At 41.5% G+C, this 12,057-nt stretch overlaps 1 protein-coding gene across 1 annotated transcript in view; it reads right to left on the minus strand.

The window, feature by feature from the left end:
• LAMB1 (laminin subunit beta 1) overlaps positions 1–12,057 on the minus strand; it is a 69,935-nt gene that overhangs the window by 3,035 nt on the left and 54,843 nt on the right. Inside the window, exons 26-31 of the mRNA XM_070615371.1 lie at positions 9,237–9,421; positions 8,041–8,282; positions 5,195–5,398; positions 4,382–4,526; positions 2,043–2,250; positions 1,709–1,850 (exon numbers count right to left, since the gene is read on the minus strand). Of these exons, the coding sequence (XP_070471472.1) occupies positions 1,709–1,850; positions 2,043–2,250; positions 4,382–4,526; positions 5,195–5,398; positions 8,041–8,282; positions 9,237–9,421 (1,126 nt within the window). The remainder of the gene's footprint in view (positions 1–1,708; positions 1,851–2,042; positions 2,251–4,381; positions 4,527–5,194; positions 5,399–8,040; positions 8,283–9,236; positions 9,422–12,057) is intronic.

The raw sequence follows: 12,057 nt of genomic DNA on the forward strand, positions 1-12,057 counted from the left end.
TTTTCAAAGTATAATCAATAAACATTGATTTTGAAAGGCTAGCCAAAGTAAGCAGTCTGACCCAAGGACAGAAGAACCAGTTTCCTGAGCACCTAATTTTTCTTAAAAATGATCTTCAAGGATGGGTCTGCTCCCTAGAATTCACTCTGAATAACTGGTTGAACTAGAGGCCAGTATAGGTGTGCTCAAACCTGTAAGTATTTCAAACCAAATGATTCTTGACCTAAAGTTTCACCCATTAATTAACTTACAAAAAAAATTCTTAGAGAACAGTTTTACTTCTTAGAAAATAAGCTTTGTAGTTTGATTTCTAAATGGGTGGACTGTTTCTGACAAGCCTTCATTAGTGTCGTGTAGCTAGAGGGTACACGAGGGTCTCTTTGTTTCTTATCTGCTAACCTAAAACACTTCCTCCCCAAGGCTCCCTGCAAAACAAAACCGCCATTCACTTGCATCCTCAAGCCAAATAGCTCACCTATATTTGATTAATGTTTTCCATTTTGCTTTTCAAAACAGTACTTTTTAAAAAGTCACCTAAATGAAGTTCATTAAAATGTCAGCAGCACACTGAGAAACTTGAAAAACTTAGAGACAGAAAATTCAGAATAATTAAAGGATTAGAACATTGATGGGAAAACAAAATTTTTTTCAACTCGAACAAGGAGCCTGAAGAAGGGGACTTATATCTGCTCAAAATTTAAGGTGGAAAAGTAGCTGAGGAACTGTCAGGTTCGTTTTACTGAGAACAGGAGAATAGGGGAAGACAGGTTTCCATCAACTAATGGTAGGAAAAGCAGGTTGAAAAAACCATCTCCTAGGTTTTAAACATTAGGGATTGTTGGCCTGAGAACGCTGACAGTGCCAAGTAACGGGAGCATCCAATTTCAAAGTATACTCTGAGAAGATGGGTAGGGATTGCATGAGCCATCAATTTTCTTCACCCACTGTTTAAAACAAATGAACTTTCCTAAATTGGAAGAAAAAATCTGCCTATAGAACTGATTTTTGAAAAAATGAACAACTAAAATAGAATTATGTTTGCATTACTTTTAAGAGCGAAGAAGATTTTTAGAATAAAGCACTAAATCCATGTGAAAAATTCTTTTCTTCGAGACTACCAGATATTAAAGGCATCCATTAAGAGGATTTTGCCTAGAAAAAACATTGTTTTCCATGCATTCTGAACAAAACAGATTGTGTAGCTATAAGATCTCTACTAGGTTCCTCTGGAATTGGGCATTGGAAGCAGATATTTTGACCTTCGTTGGTAAAATTTTTGTGAAAGATCACCTCATAAATCTTGAGACACTGGTCTTAACCATGCGTCTAGGTTGCTTTGAAACAGCACGAGTTTTCTCAAACTGGGTTTTGAAATTAACATTATACTTCATACTCCTGAGTAGAGTCTGTGCAGTTCCTTGAAAGAACAGGAGACAGCAACACACACTGTCTTTCTTAGGCTGTTTGCGGGGGTTAAAATGAAAGGGGGCTTCATATTTTAGGGTCTTCAGAGTCCTTTTTTTTCCCTTGAAAACACTTTAGCATCTGTGCTAAGGAGTAGTTCACATTTATTTAAATTAGAGGAATCCTTTCATGTTCAGTTGTAGGAATTTTTATAAATAACTGTCAAATGCACTTAAACCTTGCTGGTAAAAGAGTGTATGTGAGTGTTTTCTCCCACATATATAATGATTGTCATAGATCTTACGGAAGTCAGCAGGTTCTGGGTTCCTTGGATGTCTTCATCCGCCTGCTTGATTGCCTTCTCTGCAGCAATCTGGGCCTTCTCCGCTTCTTCCAGAGCTTCCTTCACCATGTCTGCGGTGACTTTAACGTCTGTTGCACTTTTGCTGAGTAAAAGAATGAGACGATATATGTGAACATGAGAAAAGCACTTCCCTTTGAAAGAACAGCCTTCTTGGAGTGACCCAGAGAGACACACAGAGGTCACTTTCAGAAGTTTCACTGGTTCAAGAAATACTTTTTTACTCCATGCTAGATACACAAAATAAGCTCCCAAGCGCCACAATCTCTTCAGATACCTGGCTCTTTTAGCTTCTTCTAACAACATCTCAGCTCTGGCAATGTCGGCAGCACTTTGCTGTAAAATAACCTCTACTTGAGAAAGGCTTTCAACTCGTTCACGAATATCTTCTGTCAGGTTCTGTAACTGCTGTGGGGTGCTAGGCATTTCCATTTTCAATACTTCGTTAGCAACTGCTTCAATGCTGTCCAAGTCAGCACTATCCTCTGTTAAAAGCAAAGATGTCCCCATAAAGTGGTGAAAATCATAGGTGGTTCACTCATTCAACCAGTTACTGGTCACCCAGTAAGTGACTAACATGCTGGGGTTACACCAAGACACATGCACTTCCTGTTTAAGAGTCTGTAGTCTATCTGAGTGGGGAGATGAGACCTACACACAGAAAGAGTGGCCCCAGACAATGAATACTACAGGAATGTGCTGTAGGCTGGGATGGTCGGGGAAGACCTCATGGCGGATGAGGAACTGATGAGGTTTTGAAGGATAGCAGGATTTGAAAGAAGAAGGACGTCTCTGGATGGAGAGACAGTGTGGGCAGAGCATGTTATGTGAAAGTTGAGTGGATGAAAGGTTCAGATTGTAGAAAACAGTAGAGGCTAGAGTAGAAAGACGGCACTTGATTCCAAAAGGCACTGAAAACTTTTGAGGTTGAAAGAATAGCTAGGAAATGCAGATGTAAAGAGCTGATACTCCTTATAAATTATCTGGATTCAGGAAATTACACAGGGAGAAAATCCAGTCAGAGAAGCAAGAGAATCAGGATGGTGTTTTTTCAAAGAAGCCAAGGAATTTCAAATGTCAAATGTGCAAGGTGGTCAAAAAAATGCCAAAGAAGTTAAGCTTCAAATATGTCATCAATTCTTTTTTTTCCAACTGTCAAACAAAATAAAAATGGACCCCTAAGGATGTAAGCACAGGAAAATGTGATTGAATGATGGCTTTCTTACTTATTAGCCATTCCTCCTTTGTCTTTGCTAACAGAATACTGATTTGTTCAGGACCTACCTCTAAGGTAAGGTAAACTTATCAACTCAGGTTAAATCCTGACTGGTCTGCCAATTATGGTAATCCCATTCCACTTGCCAGTGACATGCATGGGGTGCATTTCTGACCAATGAGATTTATGGAGATGACTGCTCAAAGGCTTCTGGGGAAGATTTCCTCACTTTCAAAAGGTACAAAGGGGGTCAGCCTGGTGGTGCAGCGGTTAAGTTCACACATTCTATTTTGGCGGCCCAGGGTTTGCTGGTTTGGATCCCAGGTGCAGACCTATGCACCGCTTGTCAAGCCATGCTGTGGCAAGTGTTCCACATATAAAGTAGAGGAAGATGGGCACGGATATTAGCTCAGGGCCAGTCTTCCTCAGCAAAAAGAGGAAGATTGGCGGCAGATGTTAGTTCAGGGCTAATCTTCCTCAAAAAAATTTTTAAAAAGAGATACAAAGGAACAGATGGTCTCTTCTTCCAATAGGTAGTATTGAATTTCTATGTGAAGTCTAGAACTTTGGCAGCCAAAGTTACAAAACCAGGAGGAGGTAGCCTGAGAACAAAGCTGATATGCTTAAAATAGCAGAGCAGAAAGATGAAAAGTACTTGGGTCCTAGAACCATGGAACTATTCTACTACTGAACTTCTTTTTATACGATGTAACACACTTTTTGTTTCTATTAAGTTCATTTCTGGTGACGGTCTTCTGTAACTTGAAACCAAAACCATCCGTACTGATAACACTCAAACTGTGACCAGCAACACTTAAGGAGCTGGACCACAAATTCTAGAGATTTTCTTTTTCTCTACAGAACACTAAAGTACAGAGCTGTCTAACCATAGGTATAATATCCTGTAAACAAGAGGATTACAAACCTTTGCGGGCAACGTCAAAGTAAATTCTACTTTGAGTTGAGGTTCTAATGATATTATATGTAGTCTCCAACATAAATTCTAAATTCAGTTCTCACAGTATATGTTTGACTTCTTGATGTCCTACTTGCGTATCCCGTACAGAGCCGTCTAACCATAGGTAGAATATCCAGTAAACAATAGGATTACAAACCTTTGCGGGCAATGTCAAAGTAAATTCTACTTTGAGTTGAGGTTCTAATGATATTATATGTAGTCTCTAACATAAATTCTAAATTCAGTTCTCACGGTATATGTTTGACTTCTTGATATCCTACTTGGGTATCCCATCAGATGCGTCTGTATCTGCCTAACATCAGAAGGTTACTTACATACACATATATAAGCTTCTTAAGAAAAGGAAACAGACTCTTAGAAAACAGTTTTCTATCCCAAGATAGGAAGAAATGTCTAAAAGTAAAATGAGAAAACTCCTTACGAGTCAGAAAGTCCCTGATCTGCTTGATGAGATTTCTCAGGTCCTCATTGCTCTTGTCCACTTTTTCTTTGGTAGCGTTGGTTTTCAACAGAACATCTTGAGCATTTTGTTTTGCTTCATCTGCCCTCAGTTTTGCTTCAGAGACCTAGAGATGAAGAATAAATTACCCACGGAACAACTTCACTGTTTCTAAAGCAGACCAGAACATTATAAATGGCCCAGAAAATGATGTTGAAACACTAAGCGTTTGGAATCACAGCTTTTAGAAACAAATGTCTCCCATTCAACAATCTAGTGTTATATTCCTATACAGACGGAAAGTCTGCAGTGTACAGATTCCTATACAGCATTCTTACATAGACAGGGCTGGCATATAAAATTTTTTATAGTTGTTTTTAACTCTTCCAAAACATTTGTGGCCTATAAAATGTTCCTTAGTCTTTTTCTCAGGTGCCAACATAAATACTTTAGTTAACCTGAAGTTAATACTTGCTGTGTCACTTTAGATGACATGCTCAGTTGCTTAGTACAGAACTTGTGTAGTACAGCTGGATGCATTCATAACCCTGCACTCATGGTAAATAAAGGTTATCTCAAATTATCGTCGTGAGAAGAAAGCAAATTCTTAAACTGTCTATGAATAAAACCTCCTCATCTCTTTCCATGACCTCACAAAAACTCAAACTTTCGTACTTGATTGTAAAACGCCCTTTCGTTTTAGTCAGCGTGTAGAATTGATTTCTCCCTTTCAGATCCTCCAACCCATAATTGAAAGCAAACAACAACAAAAACCGAGGCCGTCCACTGAATTACCATCTTGGAGAGCTGTTCCACCTCAGCCAGGGCGCTGAGGACATCTCGGTCAAAGTCCATGGCTTTCTGCCAGGCACTGTGTGCAACAGTGACCAGACCGCCACAGCCAGGCCCCCCACACTTCTTCTGTCCGTCATCAGTTCTGCAGTTTGGGCCGCCACACTCCGTCTCAGAACAGGAGGCCCCCGGAGGCGTGCCGCAGGTCTGCAAGAAGCCAAGGAGCAGGCACAGGAGTTCAGAGAGTGAGCCTGCTGCAGCCTAACAGCTGTGCAGGGCCTGGGTGGCCCCAGAGAACGTGTAGGTGGTCCTCAGCAAGGCTGCTTGAAAACAGTGTTCAAGATGGACAGAGGAGCAAAGAGCTTAGGAATAAGCCTACCTGCTTATTTCCAAGCAAACAGAATTCACAACGCTTCATCAATCCCTTCTACCCTAGTGAACTGGAATACCATGTGGGCTCTGCGCAGGGTGCAAACATATCTGCTGTATCAAGTTGAAGCTGGCCAATAAGAAAGCCAAAGAATGCTTCCCTTTATTCTAACTAGTTGGATTAAAAAAAAAAAAAAAGGTATTGAGAACCTTCTTTAGACCCAGCACCTTGTTAACTGTTCTGGTGAATAGGGTGACATAAAAGGCCCATTATCTGGCTGTTTAGTAACTTCCCATCCAGTTAGGAAGACGGGATCACCCTACATAACAGTCAAGAATAGGTCAGATGCGGTACCTATAAAGGACAGCAGACAAAGCGAGACTACTGAGGATTGGAGGAGTTGTAATTGGGGAAGAATGTGTTGGCTGGTGGGATTGGAGCAGGGGAAGTGGGGGAACATTCCAGATGCGAGAGGAAGAGAGAAAACAGTATAAACAAAGGTTTATATTTCCAAATAAGCAATCCCCCCCATCTACCAGAAACTCCCAAAGATCAGGGCTTGGTTCTGGCATACTCATGCAAATTGATAAATTACAAGTTTGCTCTAAGATGGAGAAGGCTCAGTAGGAAGAAAATTGTATGTAGAGCTATCCTTCTGTGGAAAACGCTCATATTGAAAAGAAGGAAAAGATTTACTGTACTGAAAAGCAGTTAACAGAACACTCCCAAACAAGGGAAGTATTCTTTTTAAGAAGCAAAAAAAGTAGTTTTTGAATAAATACAATCAACTCTTTAGCCTAATAAGTTTATGATAACTATAATCCCATTATCTCTCTAATAAATAAGTCTTTCATGTACCTGGTTTACAGTACATAAAAAGACTCAGAAAATAAAGTTTATTCTACGCGGTGTAGAAGAAGATGAGCCTTCAGCAGAGAAGCATCAGACCTCAGGGATGCTTTCTAAAAACAATCTGACAACACGAGAAGATCTGTTTTATTTCAAGACAGGCAGGCATGAAAAAAACAGCGTGGGTCTAGCGAAATATACACAAAGAACTGAAGGTACTTGAAGAACGCAAAGGGACAAAAATCTATTTCTACACAAGTGTCAGTATGGAACCTATGAAGGGAATTCTTGTAGGATAATTAACAAGGACACACACATACCATGAGAACAGGGAAGAAGCCGGCTAACCCCAGGAGCTCACCAGATGGAAAAGCAAGCCCAGGGAAGGGCCCCCACTCACTTGGCCGGAGGATCCTGCCCACCGCCACCCACTCCCGAGATGTCTTCGGTTGCAAGGCAAACATCCTTTACCATGCTTAGCTGCTTTCATTTTAGTTTGCAGACGCATTATTTGTGATTACCGGTTTTTATTAGATGTAAGGAAGGAATCGGTACTGAAAGGAAAGAAGATTGAGAGAACTGGCATTTCACGCCTACGTATAATGACTTTGTCTCCTAGTAGGTGCAGTCTACACATTGCTCTGAGCCTCCACTTTTCTTTCTATTAAATGGTGACAGATCTACTTATTCCCTATTTCCACTAGATGCTATTCAAGTTTCCTAAGCTAATGAATATATAGCCTTGTAGGCATCAATTAAATTTGTCACAATACATACAGACAGTATGTTTCGTCTATTTCATAGAACGGGGAAGGGAAGGAGACAGGGAGGGAGGGGGGAGATACCACTAAGACAAAATTGTGTGATGAAGTCCGAACTCTTCGCAGTCTTCTGTGCACCCACCTTCCCCCTTCTTTTACTGTCTCTCTGTTTCTAAGCTAAGAGAGCACAAGCCTTAGAAAAGTATAAAAAATACTCTCCAGATTCTCTAGATAGGTATTCTTCCATGAAAAACAATAAGGAAGCAAGAGGAAATAGGCTGAGAGTGGCTTTTTTTGGCCTTCTGCCTGATTTTCATTAAACTCACTACTCAATTTCATTTGGCCTCAGAGTTACTTTTTAAAAGCTTCTGGGAAATGAATCTACTTTCTAGGCTGGTCTCAGGGTTAATCTTCACCAGGTAAAGTTACCGGAACAAAGGAACATTTTAACTAACACCGTGGAAAAAATTCTTTAGCTCCCTTTAATTTTTTAGGAAGTCCCTCCCAGAATGATTGTGAATTGCTCCACTGAGATGGAGTTTGCACTGCAAGTCAGAACAAAGTAAAAAAGCAATGTCCACAGCATAAAAAGGAGCAAGTCTAAATAAGTCACTGAGTCAATACAGCAGGATAGGAAGGTAGTCATGTGTCTTCGCTTGTACCACACACAAGCCGCCGGAGGAGAGGGAAGGTTGGAGACACACATGTTTTTAATCTGTCTTGGTCATTGATACCCCCAAGGTCCAGAGATGGGAGCCTGGGGGTTTTGCTCCTGCTGATTCATTTGCAAAGTAAACAATATTAAAGACAAAGCAGGGTGTTTTCCCTCTATAGGACAACAGCCTTGAGGCCAAACTCTCACACCTTACCATTTCGGCGGCAGCTGAAAGGTCTAGGCTTTGTAGTTTCCCGGCCAGCTCATCCAGAAGGCCGGCCTGTTCCTCTTGGTTTTCCCTGAACTGGGACTCCCCCTCGACTATCAAGGCTTCCACTTTGTCTCGAGTGAAAGCCGACTGCTCCACGGTGCTGCTGGAATCCGTGGTGGAGGCATTCACCCTCTCCTCTGCCTCCAGAGACATCTGGAAATACTTGGTGATGCTATCCAGGGCGCCTGCGGCACAAAACGAAACTGCCCACGGTTAATCCCCTGTCCCCCATCTCTGCATCAAGCACTGTCTGTATTTGCTATGTTCCAGCCCTCAATTTACTACATGGTTTTGTTTTAAAATTCAAGGAAATAAAATCTTTATGTAAAAATGTAACTTTCCTCTTATGACCAATGAATATACTTTATCCCATTAGCACCGACTGGCTCTGGAGGATGCCAAACATCTGGATGAAAAATTAAGTCAATCATGCGGATCTTGTTTCTATACACAGGCAAACATCCATTTCTTTCTAAATAGCTAGTGTCAGGCAGCCCATAGATGGCCTGTCCAGGTGATTTTCCCTTTTCTCAGTCATTTAACTATTCAGATCCACTCCAGTGGCTGGTATTAAATACATAAAATAGTATGAGATGTTTTGGCTTTAAGGACCCAGCCAAAAAAATAAGTTGATCATGCATAAAAGAGGATGGATATAGTGTGATCTGACATATTTCTACTTTCTTTTGCTTTTTTGGGGGAGGGTCCTATATATGGCCTATTATATCCATAAATGAAGGATCTGCAAAATTAGTTCCTGACCAAGCAACATTCTTGAATATAAAAGGATTTTCAGAAATATCAACTTAATTTCTTAACTATTCAAAAGAGCCCCTTTCCAAGGAAAGCCAAGGAGGTTAAACCACTAACAGGAAGAATCAGGAAACAGATGCCATTCTAATGCAATGACTGCTGCTGGCTCCAGGGGACCTCTGCTGTGTCTCCTAGTCTCTCTGCGCCCCAGCAACCACATTTGTCAAACGGGGACTTTAATCCTCATTTGTGCCAGAGACTCAATGAGAAAAAGCTTTAAACTGATCAGAAAACACTTCACTTTTTCTGAAAGTGCTGCACTAACAGGCTAGACAGATGGTTAAATCCACTATCCAGGACTGAGTATTTGCACAAAACATGCTCACCCCGAATATCTGAGTTTTTGATAAATTCCAGTTGTTCAGCAAGCTCCTTCACTGTGTTGTCTAGACTCTCTGCTTCTGTCTGTAGAGCGTCTAGTTCTTTGGCTGTGCTGTTGCTTTGTGAAGCTGTGTCAGCTAATGTCACTTCTGCTTGAGCCATCTTTTCCGTAACATCTTTGGTTAGTTTCCTGTAAAGAGAAGGGTAGGTTTCCCTAAGTAAAATAAAACAAAGGGGAATTTTGAAGTCTCATTTTTATCTTTTCTACTAATACTGGATCCATTTCTCTGTAATTTCAAACCAATTCAGTAATTGCTAACAATTTATCTCCAGGTACTGGTTTTATTCTCCTTATCATTAAGAGACTATTAAATCTAACAATTTTTCTTTCTTCAAAGAGTTTGAAGAAAAACACAGAAGCACCACTCAGCTGTGGTGTGGCAGATGGACCATTTGAGGGATTCCGAATCCACAGTAATAGGAGCGCAGGTCCAGACCGCGGGGTTCCAACTCCATACTAAGCAGTTTCAAGCCCGTACAGTGCCACTCACTCAAAAGACAGAAGTGACTCCAGTGTAGAATTATGCCTCCCAGCCATCCACCCAAAATGCTCTTATCTGAACAGCAGGGATCTCCTTCAAGATAGGACATGCAGAAAGGAAGCCCCACGGCCACCAGGTAGACAAGAGGGCTTTCCACACACTCCCCCTTTAAGCAAGGTCCCATCAAAGGAGCTCCTCCTCCTACCAACAAGCAACCCGTTTATTTTTCATCAGAAAGAAGGTAGCACCTCCTGGGAATGGAATCTGATAAACCTTTAGCTTTCACATATTTCATTTGGAATCTAAACGCAACTGCATTTTGTTCTGTATTTTTCCTGCCTCCAAAGCTGTACGTGAGGCATCAATTTGTATATTACTTGTATAGACAGCGTGCATGTGTGTTTATCACAAAGAAAGTAATATTTGAGGAGACCTTAGCTCTTGGTATTACTGGGTCACCTAATGGAATATAATTTTCTTCTCAAGGATATAACAGTGAGTATAAAAACTGGGACAATGTAGAGATGTGGAAAGGTTGGGGGCCACCAGAAAAATAATATTTGAGGCTGAGATAATACCACGACCCAACTCAAAGAAAAAGTACGTAAAAGGATTTGTAGGTTAAATTACATTTCATAAACCCAGTGACTTTTTTCCTGAGGCCATTAGAACATAGTTTCTTTCTTCTAATGCTTTGCTTGTATTAATCTGTTGATCCACAGAAGGCTTTCATTTCTTCTCAGGTCTCATAGAATTTTTTAAAAAACAATCAAATCTGACATCATATATTTTTAAATAATGACTCTCTGGATCCTAAAACATGCATCCTTGGATACTCTGTTGAAAAAATATTAAACTGGTTTTCCTGCGATGATTACAATCTATCTAGTTAAATGAACAGTGAGAGTAGAAACAGCTGTTTCAGGAATGTAATCTCCTTTCTGGCGGGCTCTCAAAGGACACCGGGTTTTTTGTTTACCCTTAGGTGCATGAGACCAAGGCCAAGGGCTTGCGCTCAGACTGCAGCCTTCCAAAACTCGTTACCGCTGCGTAGTAGGAGGCTAAGCTGCACCAGTCTTTTTAATGAGGTAAAATTCCTCATTAAATGCATTATGGCCCCACATCAGACATTTTTTAACACCCTAGTCAACCACATGGTCTTGGGCACAAAACCTGAGGCTAGAAATCAAAGGACCAGTTCCTTTAAATCTAGAAGGTCTAGGAAGAACCTTCCACAAAGTACTCGAGCTGACGTCAGCTGTTCCCTTCCAGCTTCTCAGACATCGCGTTGAGATGAAAAGTCCATATGGCTTTCTTAGAGATGCTGATTAAAGTCCTGTCATACGAAACATGTTGCTGAAGTTCGGTCATAAGGTCAGGTCACCTCACTGTGCAGGGATCAACTGTTGAACAGGCCCCCGCTCACGCCACATGGCGTGTCTGCAATCAAAAGGCCACAGCATTTGGGGAAACAAATGCTTCATACCCGTTCCTGTTTTGCCCTCCAGCCAAGATCTTATTGTGCTGCTTTCTGGGGTCCTTTTTGGCAAAGGTATTTGGAATGTTTGAGAGCAGGACAGAGAAGGCTAGGAGAAACGGTAGAAAAATAATCCCTGAGAAGCTGGGCATCACCCAGGTCAAGTCTGTCCGCTTTCACTGGCAAACAACACTATGCAAGCAGAGAGATGATTACTTGGAGGAGAAGGGCTAAGAGGAGGGTTCTTCATCATGGAGTTTGTTAGAATTAAATGAATGAAGCACCGCTCCACTGGACCAACTGCGGGGCAGCGGAAACAACGTGGAAAGAGGAATCTTATTCGTGGTAATGGAATTTCCCTGGTAGCAGCAAAACAGATAATGACAATGTACATTTCCAATGGTTTTTGCAATTACATCAGCATTTCAGAGATCAATCCTTTTGTTATTCTGTAAGGTAAAGGCAAATATTACCTTCCCCTCTCCCAGAGGGGAGAAAAGACAGGCTCAGGAAGAAGGGAGTCATTCAAGTTTGCAAGCCTAGCAAGTAACCCAGCTGTGACTCATTATGGATCCTTGTCTCCGAATGCAGTGTCCTTGCCATTCTACTGCTGGAGCCCTACTGCAAAGTGCTGAACATAACATGCACACACCCTATGCGGCAGCCTTCACAGTTCTGGTCCCCAGTGACGTGCCCCCGTTCACTCACCCACTGCCCAGAGGAGACTGCCGGGAAATGAACGGCCCAGCATCTGTTCACTCACAGGAGTAACCGTCCCTTCCGAGGGAAGCACGAGGTCAGGATGTC

Source organism: Equus przewalskii, chromosome 4 (assembly GCF_037783145.1).
Source record: "Equus przewalskii isolate Varuska chromosome 4, EquPr2, whole genome shotgun sequence".
Taxonomy (NCBI): domain Eukaryota; kingdom Metazoa; phylum Chordata; class Mammalia; order Perissodactyla; family Equidae; genus Equus; species Equus przewalskii.